Source organism: Macrobrachium rosenbergii, chromosome 3 (assembly GCF_040412425.1).
Source record: "Macrobrachium rosenbergii isolate ZJJX-2024 chromosome 3, ASM4041242v1, whole genome shotgun sequence".
Lineage (NCBI taxonomy): Eukaryota > Metazoa > Arthropoda > Malacostraca > Decapoda > Palaemonidae > Macrobrachium > Macrobrachium rosenbergii.
Genome location: NC_089743.1, coordinates 65,152,114 through 65,167,973, shown reverse-complemented (window position 1 = coordinate 65,167,973; position 15,860 = coordinate 65,152,114). Strand labels below are relative to the sequence as shown.

Below are 15,860 nucleotides of genomic sequence, written 5' to 3'. Positions count from 1 at the left end.
GTATACGGTCGCGTATTGTTGCAGTACATATAAGCACATTTTGCTGGTTTGTGCTTGAATTTACCTTAATGTTTGTGTGTGTGTGTGTGAATGATAGTACGATTTGATTATATATACTAATGGTATTTACACATTTTTATATGTATGTATGTATGCATGTATAAGCAAAGTTAATGCATAGATTAAACTTCTTGTAGCGTGTTGCCTAATATTTAATAATGCACTTGTACAAAACGTGTCAGTGACATTTAGGATGAGTTCAAAAACCAAGGAAACATTCTTGCTTCAGAAACTTCACAAGTTAAGATCTTTCCCGTAAAGAAAATGATAAGTTAATCAATTGTTTTCTTTTAAATATCTCCAATTTTCGTGAAATTGTCATCGTTCCAAACTGACTGATGGCGAATGCTTGCAATCAAGAGAACGGATTCAGTATGTCAGGGGGAGGGAAATTCGAAAGGTAGTGGATAGGAGCGAATTGAACAATTTCTGTCATAGGACTCTCTCTCTCTCTCTCTCTCTCTCTCTCTCTCTCTCTCTCTCTCTCTCTCTCTCTCTCTCATTATCCTGTTAGAGTAAGGAGGGATATTTGGATTTCTCTCTCTCTCTCTCTCTCTCTCTCTCTCTCTCATTATCCTGTTAGAGTAATGAGGGAGATTTGGACTCTCTCTCTCTCTCTCTCTCTCTCTCTCTCTCTCTCTCTCTCTCTCTCTCTCTCTCTCTGCGATGTGAAGCCGATTCATTGGAGGCCGCTGCGGCAAAGTGTCCCAGTTACTGCCAGTCTTTGACCCCTTGTCTTAATTAGCATAGCAATAGAAGGCGACAGCATAGCATTCGGCCGTCCCAAATTTGTCGGTGCGTTCGGGCTCTCAAATAAGGAAGAGCGTTCAGCTTAGAGGATTTGCTGTGCTTTAAAAGTTTCGAGTTATTTTGTGCGTGTAAGGTTTAAAATGGGTCATAAGTTGACAAATCTCGGTATTTATATATATATATATATATATATATATATATATATATATATATATATATATATATATATATATATATATATATACATACACACACAGTATATATATATATATATTTTCGTTAAGCTAAATAATTTAGTACCTTTTATAAAATTTACCGTAGAGGAAGAAAGAAATTGTAATTTGAATTTTCTTGATGTAACTGTCCATAGACATGATAGAAATTTCACCTTTTCAGTCTTTCGAAAATCAACTAACATTGCTTCTTTTGTTCATTATTATTCCAATCACCATCAGAATGTTAAATTCTCTGTTTTTCTGGAAAGTTCTTCAAGGGCTTTACGTGTTTGTAGCCCGCAGTTCATTGATGCTGAGATCAAAACTATTTATGATATTGCTTTGAAACTTAAATACCCAAGGACCTTTGTAGATGTAGCATGGAAAAGAGCCAGGAAAACATTTTATTTAACTAATAAAAAACTTGAATTCAGCAAGCATAATATTCTCAAATTACCGTATGATGAAAGGTTTTTACAAATTCCTAGAATTTTAAAGCTTTTCAACATAATGTTGTTTTCAGTAATTTTAATATTAAGAGTTTAGTGATAAAAAATTCTCCTAAAGATGTTTCTGGCTGCATCTATGAAATTCCTTGCAGAAAATGTAATAAAATATATTATGGACAAACTGGAAAACCACTTTCACAACGAATCAAACAACATCAATATTCTGTGAGAACTGGCCAAATATCGAATGCATTATTCGTACATATGAGAGATTTAGATCATCCTATTAACTGGAGTAAAGCAAGACCTTTAGTCTCGTGCAATGACACAGTTAAAAGGAATATCATCGAATCTTGTTTTATTAAGTCAAATAATGAAAGTGTTCTAAATTTAAGTCTTGGTTTATTTAAACTTGATGCTTTAATAATTAAAAAAAATTGTTGATAAATATAGGAAAAATTAATATTAATTTTTATACGTTACTGCAATTTGAATGGGTAAGATTCCGTTTTCCTTATGGTTAAGTATATATTTGGATTAGTTTGTGACCGCGTGATCCCGGATTTGCCGTGGATTAACCTTTTCTTTTTAACCCCTGACAATTAACCATCTGGTATTCAAGGTTATACATGTTTTGGATTTTTGTAAGCCTAAACTTTAGTATGTCATTTTGTTTGGTCTTAGGTTCAGTTTGTGACAGCTCGATCCCGGATTATCCTGGATTAACTTTCTGTTTATTACCCTTTGACAACTGACCATCTGGTAGTTCTTGTTCTTTTTATTTACTTTGTAACCTTCTTCATATTTGTGTCTCATTTGTGCCCCGACGATGCGTCAATAAACGTGAAAGCGCTTGGTACTACTGAACTTCTGCCTGTCTTTTTCCTGTGGGATTCGCTTATACACTGAAGTCACGTGCATCTACTGTGATTTTTTAAGCATATATATATATATATATATATATATATATATATATATATATATATATATATATATATATATATATATATATATATATATATATATATAAACTCATGAAGCTACAAATGTTGTTTAATATCCAATTCACGGTGTGATAAAATTTCATATATATATATATATATATATATATATATATAAATATTATATATATATATATATATATACATATATATATATACATATACATATACATACACACACACATGTATGTGTCTGTATCTGTGTTTATGTACTGAAATATAAAGAAGAACATACTTATTTGCTTCAGATTTTCTTCATACATAATTCATATTTGCAATATATACTTGAAAGTCTTGAATCGAGGAATATAAATTAATGGAGAAGGAAGCAGCATTTATTTTCATTAACTGCATTTTGGAACGTAAGGTAGAAGGGCCTCCTTTACTTGTTCCATTAGTATTATAAATATTGTCAGTATAACTGACGGTTAATGATAGAAATATCATATTGTCTAGCAGCTTTACCAACCATGCCATTGGAGAAAACGTTTTTCCTCTCTTTTGAAAGTAACTGCTACAGTGTGCCTACCTGCTGTCAGTATTAGGCATCATTCAAAGAAAATACACCAGAGAGCTGTTGAGCTGAGAGCTTTGAGCTCTCTCCTTAGGTTGTGGAAGCAGCTATATTTCGGTTCAACTGTAAATATGACGGTGATCATTGTCTCTTCCTTTCTTTTGAGACATTCCTTGTTATGGGACACAGCTTTAATACATACAAAAGCAAACACCTTAAAATGGCATTAACAGTCCCTCTTTTAGAAAGAGTGTGTCATCACTGTGATCATCTCTTTTGTGTCAATTCCCATTGTAGCTGGTGGAAGTACAACTTAGGGAAATATGTCAGAAGGAGATAGTAAGAGTTTTGACGAAAGTGCCAGAAATCATTAAACCTATACCAACCATTCTAATGCTATAAGAGTCACCTACCAGATACAATGTCTTAGGTTTTACAAAGATAACACATCTAGGATACACACACACACATATATATATATATATACACACACATATATATATATATATATATGTGTGTGTGTGTGTGTGTGTGTGTGTGTGTGTGTGTGTGTGTGTGTGTGTGTGTCTATGTGTAAAATCTGAGGTCAGAAGCTCTTGCGTTATTTCCAAAACCAATAGGCGTTTGGCCATTGGAAGTCTGAATTTTCTAAAACGCGTGCATTCTGCTCTCCAGTGATTTTGCCGAAGCAATTGTAAATGCTAATTTCGTTATGCGCTTGTAGCCGTATCGTGTCCACAGCTAATTGAATTTAGCTCCGCCTGGGTGATTAAATCCATACAAAACGATCAACATTTTTTTTATCCACAAAATTTGTAGAGCTAAACTCCCTCGAAATTTTGTAGTTTTCCCTAAAAATTTTGCTGCGTTCCATTCTCTCAACATATTTGATGTCTCTTGTTAATAACTTTCTCAGGTTATCATAATGAAGTAATGGAGATAAAAATGAACTAATCAGTGGTCAGATTTTATTGCATTCTTTCTCACTAAGCTGTATCTTACATCTTATAGCAAGTTGTTCACTGATATTTATTGCCATATCTTTTTTAAAGTGTGTTACACACACACACACACACACACACACACACACACACACACACACATATATATATATATATATATATATATATATATATATATATATATATGTGTGTGTGTGTGTGTGTGTGTGTATATATGTGTGTGTAAGCATTTCTTAATGGTAGAGCTGATATTTGCTTATATTGTGTTGCAGCTTTATTGAAGTAAAATTTCCTCAATACCAAATTCTTAATCATCTTTTCTTCCATATGGTAATTTTTTCATCTGCATTCAATCAATGATTGAACAACCTAGTCTTTTTGCTTTTCTCAGTATTCATATATATATATATATCATATATATATATATATATATATATATATATTTATATTATATATATACATATAATATTTATATATATATATTCATATATATATATATATATATATATATTTATATACACAGTATATATATTGTTTGCTATTTAGTGACATATAAGCATATATATATATATATATATATATATATATATATATATATATATATATATATATATATATATATATATATATATATATATATATATATATATATATATATATATATATATATATGTATATATATGTATATTAATATATATTTATATATATACTGTATATATGTATATGTGTGTGTGTATATATATATAATATACACTTATATACATATATATATATATATATATATATATATATATATATATATATATATATATATATTATATATATAGATAAGCATTATTATATGTTTCTTTAAAGGGTAGTTTTTCATATATTCTCATATATATTTAAAAAAAAATCAAAATGCCCCTGTTTTATGGTTATGCATTTTCATGTTGTTTCTATTTTTGCTTCCAGGTAGGTGGATGGACATCCTCGTTTAGAAAATGTCGTCGGAAGGTAAAGTTACCTGACAATTTTGTTGTTGTTTTAATTAAAATCAAATGGTTTTCATTTGTAACATTGCACAACTTAGGAAATAGGAAAAAACAATATTCTTTCTCTGCTGGTAAGAGATGCAAGTATAGATACCTGAAGAATGTTTTTTGACCATATATATATATAGTTATATATATATATATATATATATATATATATATATATATATATATATATATATATATATATATATATATATATATATATATATATATATATATATATATACACACACACTGTATATATGTACATACATATATATTTTTCTTGATTTGCATGGGATACTCACACTGCTATGTATTATACGTTTGGGAAAACTTAGTATATTCCTGTATATTTATTCGAACTAGATAGTACAGTAGTATGTATACATATACATATATATATATATATATATATATATATATATATATATATATATATATATATATATATATATAAATGCACACACCCCACACATATAAAAGTGTGTATGTAACTTATATATATATATATATATATATATATATATATATATATATATATATATATATATATAGTATATATATATATATACTCACTCTTGCGTATGAAAGGGCGGACGGGTAAAGTAAAAATTTATAATAATTCAAATCTGTGCAAACCATATTCATGTGCGTCATAAGCAACATCCGCTTTATCATGTTTAGACGGGACATTAGTGATTAAGAAAGAAAACGGCCTCGAGAAAAAAAAACATTGATTTTTTTCCACCGGGTGGACAAAGATTAATGGTATGCCAGAGTTATGATGCAATTCACTTTATTCCTCGGTGCGTAAACGTGTCTGTTAAGTCATCTTTTTTCCTTTTATTTACCATTGCTAAGTCATCTTGCATGCCAGTTATTTACATCGTTACGTCATCTTGTATCCCTGTTATTTATCGTTTTTAACTCATCTTGTATTCCTGATATTGATAATTATTTAGTAATCTTTTATGGCAGTTGTTTATCATCGTTAAGTCATCTTGCGTGCGTGTTATCGTTTTTATGTCATCTTGCATTCCTGACATTTATTATTGTTTAGTCATCTTGTATGGCTGTTGTTTATCATTGCTGAGTCATCTTGTATGCCTGTTATTTATCATTCTTAAGTCACCTTGTATGTCTGTCATTTATCCTGGTTTAGTTATCGTGTATGCCTGTTATTTATCAATGTTATCTTGCATGCGTGCTATTTATCGTTCTTAATACATCGCGTATGCCTGTCATTTATCATTGTTAAATCATCGCGTATGCCTGTTATTTATCGTGGTAATTTTCAACATTTTGTAATATCCGAATGTTCCTGTTTTTTCCCCCCAACTTGTTTTTGTGTAATTTCGAATATTTCTTTGGTTTCCACCTAACCGTGCACAGTTTGTAAATGGTTATGACCCTGAGCAGTCAAAAGATATTTGTATTTGTGTTTGCGTTTCTACAACGAGGACCTTGGGGGTGAAAACGCCCGTGTTTCTTACGCCTCTTCAAAAGAAGGTTATGTTTTTTGTGTGCGTCGGAAGATGAATGACAACACGCTCCCGCTGTACTATTTTCTGTCGTATTTTTTTTTTATTTCTTCATTTTTACCTTTCTTTTGTAAGAGCACGGTAGAAAACGGATTTTTTTTTCTCGTCTAATTTCATATTTTATTTTGACATTCGTTCAAAAATTCTTTAGTATTTAAACGTCTTACCATTTTGCTTTGGTTGTATAAAGATTTTGACTTTTGTAATCATGTATTCTCTGATGACTGTTTACTGCCACATCAGTCACTTCTTTAATTATTTTCTGAGAATTTATAACTGATAGCTGGGCACCACAACTGTTGGTTTTATGTCTGATATCGGAATAAATTCCATTTTGAGGTTTATTTTCTTTTATATTGAAAAAGAAGACTCTATCTCAGACAAGATAGGAAGGTTTATTTTCCTTTTATATTGAAGGAAAGACAGACTCTATCCTAGACTATTTATATATATAATATTTATATATATATATATATATATATATATATATATTATATATATATATATATATATATATATATATATATATATATATATATAAATATAGGCTTATAAACTAGGATATAGTCTATATTTATATATATTTACACGTACAAACTGTCTCAAATATACAATCACCTTTTTAAATTTTATTTGGTCGTTTCGCTTTCCAACTGCGTCACAGATTGTAACGTAATTTCCCTTAGTACTCATACTCAACTTTCCACGCAACTTTGTCATTTTGATTTAAATGTAGCATATCATTAATTATTCTTCCATTTTGAATTTTGAAAATTCTTCTCTGGGGATCTGTTTGTAATAATTACCTGAACATCTTGTGCTATTTTGTCATATGCACTTACCTGTTTTAGGGTTTTGGGTTTTTGGGTTTTGTCATAGGCTACGTCCAATGACATTTAAATTTGTAATTCCCAGGTTCGTTACTGTTTTTAATTATGCCAACATTTCTCGAGGGGAATAATGCACCAAGGTGCCCACCATGCACTCACAACAACAAGCCGCATCCCCCCCCCGCTCCCAAGAAGAAAAAGAATCACCGGATTTTAAAATAACATACAGAAACGCTTGCATTTTTCACGAATGTTTTAATTTTGAAATTTTGTTTATTTAGGTATTTTCCTAATTTATTTGGTTGCTCACGCCAATGGAAATATCATGTGGTACTCGTGATACAGTAAAACATGTTTTGTATTGTGTATACCTTGACTAGATAAGCATAGTTATATGGCTGTTTTCTGGGAATTTGCTTTAAAAACAATTCCATATTTTAATCCTTAGATAAGAAATGGAAGTGTAGCAATCTTTTAGATACGTGAAGAACATTTATAAGGGGAAACTGAACTAGGAAAACCAAATCAACATTCATAATTTTGGCTGGAAGAGGATCTTACAATTTACGAATGTATCTCTCTCTCTGTGTGTGTGTGTCACACACACACACACACACACACACAGGCCTCCTCGTCGCGTTGGACAATTGTATACACTTGAGTGCCGAATACAAAAGACTTTTTGATCCTTCAGTATTTCTATGGCACCGTCTTCTTCCTGGTTTGAAGAGATAGGGTCAGCGACCTTTTAATGACTTACGCATGTTTGCAAGTACGTAAAATGTTTGTGAATACTTTGTAGTACTTACGTTCTTTAAAAATTGCTAACTCATTTTCCGTAAACTTATGATACACTAGCTATAACGTTAGAAAAGTTTTAAGTAATTTTTGTTAAATTTCGAAAATTCATAAGTGAATTTAGGCCTCAGTTTTTCAAAAGACGTCTCCAACTGACGGAGAGGCCTATAATCGATACGGCTTGTTCCGCATTGACCTTTGTTCCTCGTTCCTGTGAGTCTTCCAGTTCATAAGGACGTTTATTCATCTGTGATGAAATTACACACAAACACACACACACACACACACATATATATATATATATATATATATATATATATATATATATATATATATATATATATATATATATATATATATATATATATATATATATATAATAATATATATATATATATATATATATATAAATATATATATATATACATACATATAAATATAGATATACATATAAATATAGATATACATATATATACATATATATTGTATATATACATACTGATACATACATACATACATATGAGATACAGTGGTAATTAGTTGAATAGCATAAGTTCATTTCCATTTTACCAAAGTTTTGTTGGATGGACTCGGCTTCCGACACCCTTGACATTGATTTATATATTTCCCTGACTCCATTTGCATTTTTTGTCTCCGCTTTAATTAGATGCACTACTTTTTTTTCTGTCTTCCGTTTTTGTCTCACGTGGAGCCATGACAAAGTTGAACCCTCGTAGATTACGCATTTCTCATTAATTCAGCGTTCTCTCTCTCTCTCTCTCTCTCTCTCTCTCTCTCTCTCTCTCTCTCTCTCTGTGTATCGATCTTCCATCTGTCTGTATATACAGTGTATGTGTATAATATATATATATATATATATATATATATATATATATATATATATATATATATATATATAATAGTGTGTGTGTTTATATATATATATTATATATAGTTATATATATACATATATATGTTTATATAATATATATGTATAAGTATGTATGAGTGTAATATATATATATATATATATATATATATATGTGTGTGTGTATAATTTATATATACACAAATATATATTATATATTTGTATGTGTGCATGGATGTATGTATGTAAGTATGTATAACATATGTCGGATCATACGTATGTCTACTTGTATGTATGTATGTATGTATATATACATGTACATATATCATAACATCTGTCGGCTCGCATGTGTAACTCTATTTATAATTACCACTCATTTGTACCGAAGGCTTTTTAATTCAGTCCATTTGTCTCGACCTATAAAAATTACGTCCTTGACCTATTTTCTCCTTACTGACTCTCACCCATTAGTCCCATTGACCTCTTCTCTCTCTCTCTCTCTCTCTCTCTCTCTCTCTCTCTCTCTCTCTCTCTCTCTCTCTCTTCCTTCCTAATCCTCGTTAAACTTGGCTCCTCCTTTCCATTACCTGTCTCTTGACTCCCCCTTCCCCTCTCCTCCCCTTCTCCCCCCTAACCCCCTTCCTCTCACCCCTGCTACTGTTGATCTCCTAAAATAGATATCAATAAAACCATATATTACTTTTATCCAGGTAGTGCCGGGAGGGGATAGGTATTAAGGCCGTGAAGAGAGAGAGAGAGAGAGAGAGAGAGAGAGAGAGAGAGAGAGAGAGAGAGAGAGAGGATGGCACTCGACCTCAGTTTGGTTTCGTGTGTTGAAATCCTATACTTGTGTCCACTCTTCAGTACTGAGTTTTTTCAGTGTTATTTTTTTGTTACTATCATAGGTAAGGTTAAAGATTTACGTATCTTTTTTATCGTTTATTTATGTATTTATATGTTTTTTTTATTTGTTACAAATTACTGGAGTACTGTATGATTTTTAATAGTACATTCCTGTGTATATGCACAAACATACATATTAGCTGCAGGCATAGATCTAAATAGGCATGTTTGCTCTGAGGATTCTAAGTGTGTATATGCACAGTATTGTATATTCGATGTTATTAACAAGTATTGTCATTTTATTTTATATAATTGTGCTTTTAAGTCTACGTGCACACAAATCACATTATGCTTGTGTACCATTGGTGTCACATTATGCTTGTGTACCAACCAATGAAGTTTTTAATGTATATATAAATATATATACAAACAAATGTATAAAATTTAGCGCTATATATCTCAGCCTTTTTAACATCCAGGAACGCATACTCATTCATATATATATATATATATATATATATATATATATATATATATATATATATATATATATATATATATATATATATATATATATACTATATATTATATGTACATAGATATGTGTATGCATTCATTTGTTATATATGAAAATCTTATCAAGATTCGCCGCTGATGATACAGCCGCGAGTCCATTAGACTTATTGCGGACTGGAACGACCTCGTTGGCCGTAATGCCCGGCCTCTGGCCTTAATTCCATCTCCATTTATTCTTTCATTAGACTTATTCGCGTGTTAATGAAGATGTATTGTAGGTGAGGGCGACGCCCATTCCCTGCGTCTCATTGGAAGTGGCCGAGTCCTTGGATTGGATGGGATCATTGGAAGAGGTGGGGTCATAGAAAGAGGTGTAATAGACTGAGTCATTGAAAAGGATGGGTCGTTGGAAGGAGTGTAAGAGACGGAGTCATTGAAAAGGATGGTGTCAATTCTTATACTGATAGAACATTTGAAGGGTTGGACTCACTGGAAGGGGATGCGTCATTGGAAATGTGAATGGGTCATTGGAGTGGCTGGAGTCCTTGGATTGAATGGAATTCTTGGAAGACGTGGGACCACTGGAAGGAGTGTAAGAAGCTGAGTCATTGAAAAGAATGGAGTCATTTCTCAAAAGGATGGAATAATTGGAGGATAGGACACATTGGAAAGATGAATGGGTCATTGGAGTGGTGGGAGTCAGTTGAAGATATAGAGTCTTTGGGGGAATAGAGTCATTTGAACATTTAAAGAGATAAAGTCGTTTGGAGAGTTGACGTAATTATGAGCAAGGTCTATAGTATGTGGAATCAGGTGCACTGTAGGCATTACTTAAGGTTCTTCGCATGATGGAAGAAAGAGAATATGAAAGGAGGTACAGTAAAAGGTTCCTAGCTGCAACCCCTTTCGTTCCTTTTACTGTACCTCCTTTCATATTCTCTTTCTTCCATCTTACTGTCCACCCTCTCCTAGCAATTAATTCCTAGTGCAATTGCGAGCTTTTCCTTCTATTATACCTTTCAAACCTTTTACAGTCATTTTCCATTTCAGCGCTGAATGACCTCATAGGTCCCAGTGCTTGGCCTTTGGTCTAAATTCTATATTCAATTCAGTTCAGTTAGTTCATGTATAACATTATCAGTGGCTCTTCAAATCGGTTCTGTGTCCTTGGGTCATCCATAGAAATTTATATCGTTGAAGTGGCAAAGCTCTGACTAATTTTAATTTAATCTTAGTCAACAATTTGTAACTTAGTCTTCATTATAAAAGGAGAAAAAATATATTTTTAATCTATATGAAAAAGAATAATTTTAGAAACGCATTAAAATTGGCCTTGGATTTGAATGTTTAACACCTGTGCATCGTAGCCATGCGGAATTACCTGAGATAGAGCAATTGTGGATAAGATTAAGGAGAACGATTAATTACAACATATCAAAGTAGAGAAAGATAATCGTGATTAAAATTATAAAACTGAATATTGCAGAACTGACATCTGTGCGTCAGTGGCAGTTTAAAAAAAAAAAAAAAGGAAAACGGAGACAGCAGTACACACTTTCGAGAAATGGGGAGGAAAGGGTTCTCTCAAAATGAAAGAGAACTCAATTGCTTTTTGTCGTGCAGCGGCTTCCGGGAAACAACAGACTCTACGGACCTACTAAGAGATTCAGAGCCGATGAAACAGTTTTTCGGCAACAACTTTTTACCAAAGCATCGGACAAAGGTGAAAGTTGGCAAGTGTATAATTTATAACCCTACCTTATTTTTGAAAGTAAAGTTCGATAGTTTTGATATTTATAGAGTAAAATGAAGTCGCCGATGCCGGAACCGAGAAAATCACAGACAAGGATCCTAAAAGAATTCGTTACGTAAACGTAATATGACGTCATGAGGCTCTGCCCATCCACCACCAGGTAGGCGGTGAATGGATATGCTTACAGTCTAGGCTTCGGCAAACTCGATAATGGCCAGCAGGATATGGAATTGTCCCCGTAGTTGCAAGACTGCATTTGTGCTACAGCTTGCCACTTTGTATACAAGCGAGAAGACCCGTGGCAATATTTACTAGTAGCGTGAATAGGTAATTATTTCTATAGTGGGTAGCTCTTCGTTGGGTGAGCCTGTAGAGCTGCGGACTGTCACTCGATGGGCCGGAGTTCAATTCCCCCGGCCGGCTGATGAAGAGTTAGAGGAATTTATTTCTGGTGATAGAAATTCATTTCTCACTATAATGTGGTTCGGATTCCACAATAAGCTATAGGTCCCGTTGCTAAGTAACCAATTGGTTCTTAGCCACGTAAAATAAGTCTAATCCTTCGGGCTAGCCCTAGGAGAGCTGTTAATCAGCTCAGTGGTTTGGTAAAACTAAGGTATACTTAACTTTTCTATAGTGGGTAATAGTTACTTGGCCACCACAGAAGTTTGGGCAGGAGCTGTTGTTAGACAATCCCGACCTCTTCCTCGAGAGTGACGATGAAGACATTTTGTAAATAAACCATGTACTATATATCTAAAACATATTTATTAAAACACAATGATTATAAAAATATGTTCCTCATTCAAACTGATTCTAATATATTTTCATTTCCATGCGTATCAATATAAATCGTGTTACATTTGATTGATATTAAGTAGGTAAATAATAGCTTGCCCTCAGAATCTTGGCTCCTACCATTACCTTTTATTTGCAGCGAGTAGTCTATTCGAGCGCTGTTTAGGGTGCTGTATGATATAAAAAAAACAAAGAAAAATAGCAATGAGTTACATTAACTGAAATAAAACAGTGGCTTTGACCTTCACACCTCTAACAATTGAGGGAAATGAGGTAGCATTGCTTTTCATTTGAGTTCTACTTCTGGTGACCGGTCCTGACTTGCTGCAAATAGAAGGCTATAATGTCGAAACCTGAGGCAAAACAAAACGGATGGTCTTTTTGTATTCCCGCCCCGAATAGATGTAGACCTAACAAATGAACTATAGACTGGTTCATTATGTGGATGAATTACAGGAATTGAATTATCTGTAAAGTAGAAACAAAACGAATATCAAGAAAATGGAAGAATTCCAAGCTAACAACTTAGTCCCAACAACTGCTGTGAAAGTTGCGATGAAACCTCCTCAAAATAATAATAATAATAATAATAATAATAATAATAATAATAATAATAATAATAATAATAATAATAATAGTAAAATTATTGAGAATGCTCGCCATCAGTGATATCGCTGAAACCTAGGACGGGCACTAATATTAATTAGTGGATACGTCATCAGCAAGTAGGCAGAGCCACAGTGAAGAGACGTTTTCCCCCAATGTAAACTTCTCTTCACTGTGGGTGGAGCCTCATGACGTCATAGGTTAACGTTATTATTGTGTTCAAAACCCTTACCTGCGATTTTGATGGCTTTGGCATAGGAAACACACTTTAACTCTGATAAGTACCAGAACTATTGAACTTAGGTACTAGATACTTGCAAAAATGAGGTAATGCCAACTTTCACCTTTATCCGATGCTTTGGTAAAAAGGTATTGCCGAAAAACCTTGTTTCACCGGCTCTGAATCCCTTAGTAAACGTACAGTTTCATATTCAAGCACAGTCTCTCTCTCTCTCTCTCTCTCTCTCTCTCTCTCTCTCTCTCTCTCTCTCTCTCTCTCTCTGTATATATATTTATATGTATAAGTATATGTGTGTATGTATACACATACACATAAGCATTATATATATATATACATGTATATATATAAAAATATTATATAATTATTATGTATGTATATATTTATGAATACATACGCATATATGCTTATGCATTTAAATATATATACAGAGAGAGAGAGAATTATTTTTTTTATTTAGTCAGGTTCCACTACTCTTTGTCTTATACAGAATTACACGCAACTTCTCATCAGATTATTAAGAATTAGATGGAATTATATGTCGAACTAATAACTCACATCTGTTTTATATCTACATATATCTATATATTTCGATCATTCTATCTATCTCTCTACCTATCATTTATTTGTCAGTCACCCTATATATATATATATATATATATATATATATATATATATATATATATATATATATATATATATATATATATATATATATATATATATATATATGGAAAGAGTGATTGACAAATAGATAGATAGACAGATAGATAGATATAAACAGAAGTAACTTATTAGTCCAACATATAATCCCGTCTAATTCTTAGTAATCTGATGAGAAGTTGCGTGTATTTCTTTATAAGACAAAAAGAGTAGTGGAATCCGACCAAATAAAGACAATTATTCTCTCTCTCTCTCTCTCTCTCTCTCTCTCTCTCTTTATGTTGTCCGTGGGTCGTCTTATATCTTTAATGTCTATTTCCTGCATCGATCCAAATACAGCATTATCAATCATGCCTTCTCTCTGAATAATTTTCCTTTGCTTTTAGCGCCTTATTCATTCATAACGTCTCTCTCTCTCTCTCTCTCTCTCTCTCTCTCTCTCTCTCTCTCTCTCTCTCTCTCTCTCTCTCTCTCTCTCTCCATGTTTCTTTAGTATGCGCTGATAATCGTTATCAGAATATGTTTGGTATTGGGCTGTTTCGATTACTACAGTTTTGATGACATTTGCATTGCTTGTTATTTTTCCTTAATTACCACATTGTGTGTGTGTGTATAAATGTAGATAAACAACTCAGGCAATTCTTAGATTGTATTATTTCCTAATTTCCTTTCAGTTCTCGACTACCTGAATGAAAAGGGTATATAGAATGGCACAGTGTTTAAAGTTATTGATTTAAAAGGCTAGGCGGAATATTTATGAGACGTTATCTAGACCTTTCCCTCTTTTGTAGATAAAAGAGAAAAAGTATTATTGGCGGTTCAAGTGACAAGGTACGTTTGTGTGTGTGTGCGTGTGTATGAGAGAGTTACAAGGATTAGGATGTCTCAAAGACTTATTAGTCCATCCGAGGAGACATCGTGTGCTCACTTATCTCTAGGTTTTACTGTTCATTCACAGTGCACTAATGCTTTTGTCTAGTTTTTTCTGGAATTCCTCCACACTGTTGTAGTTTACAACATCTGGTGGTAGTTATTCCATGTGTCACATATCTTGTATGTAAAGAAGAGAGAGAGAGAGAGAGACAGGGAGAGAGAGAGAGAGAGAGCGCGTACTACGCTGACGTGGAGAAAATCATGATGACTTAATAGGTACATTTTCAAAATTTATTGATTTATTTTCCGAATTAGGCCAAAAGTCATAATGTTTCAGCCCAGTATATGTTTACAGCCTGAACTGTTTTTCCTTTTCTTTGGCAAAAGCGAGACCCAAGACCTTTTGTAAATTTCGCTCATCTGACCGTGACATTTCCAGCTCCATACACCCCATTTGCTTATTTCTTACTTTGTGTTCTTCCTTCTTTAACAAAAATAACAGGCAATTTGTTTTACAGGAATATCAGGAGTATCAAATGTTAACAAGCATATTCGCAAAAAAA

The 15,860-nt window shown here is 32.5% G+C and overlaps 1 protein-coding gene across 16 annotated transcripts in view; it reads left to right on the top strand.

Moving 5' to 3' along the window:
* The window catches only part of alpha-Catr (alpha-catenin related), a 771,880-nt gene that overhangs the window by 423,603 nt on the left and 332,417 nt on the right, over positions 1–15,860 (top strand). For 13 of the 16 annotated variants that reach the window (XR_010849226.1, XM_067081097.1, XM_067081080.1 and 10 more), the window contains exon 3: positions 4,906–4,947. The exons of the other annotated variants lie outside the window; for them this stretch is intronic. Coding sequence is in view for 12 of the 13 variants with exons in the window: in XM_067081097.1 (XP_066937198.1) it covers positions 4,906–4,947 (42 nt within the window). In the remaining variant the exon portion in view is untranslated. The remainder of the gene's footprint in view (positions 1–4,905; positions 4,948–15,860) is intronic. 16 annotated transcript variants of the gene reach the window in all.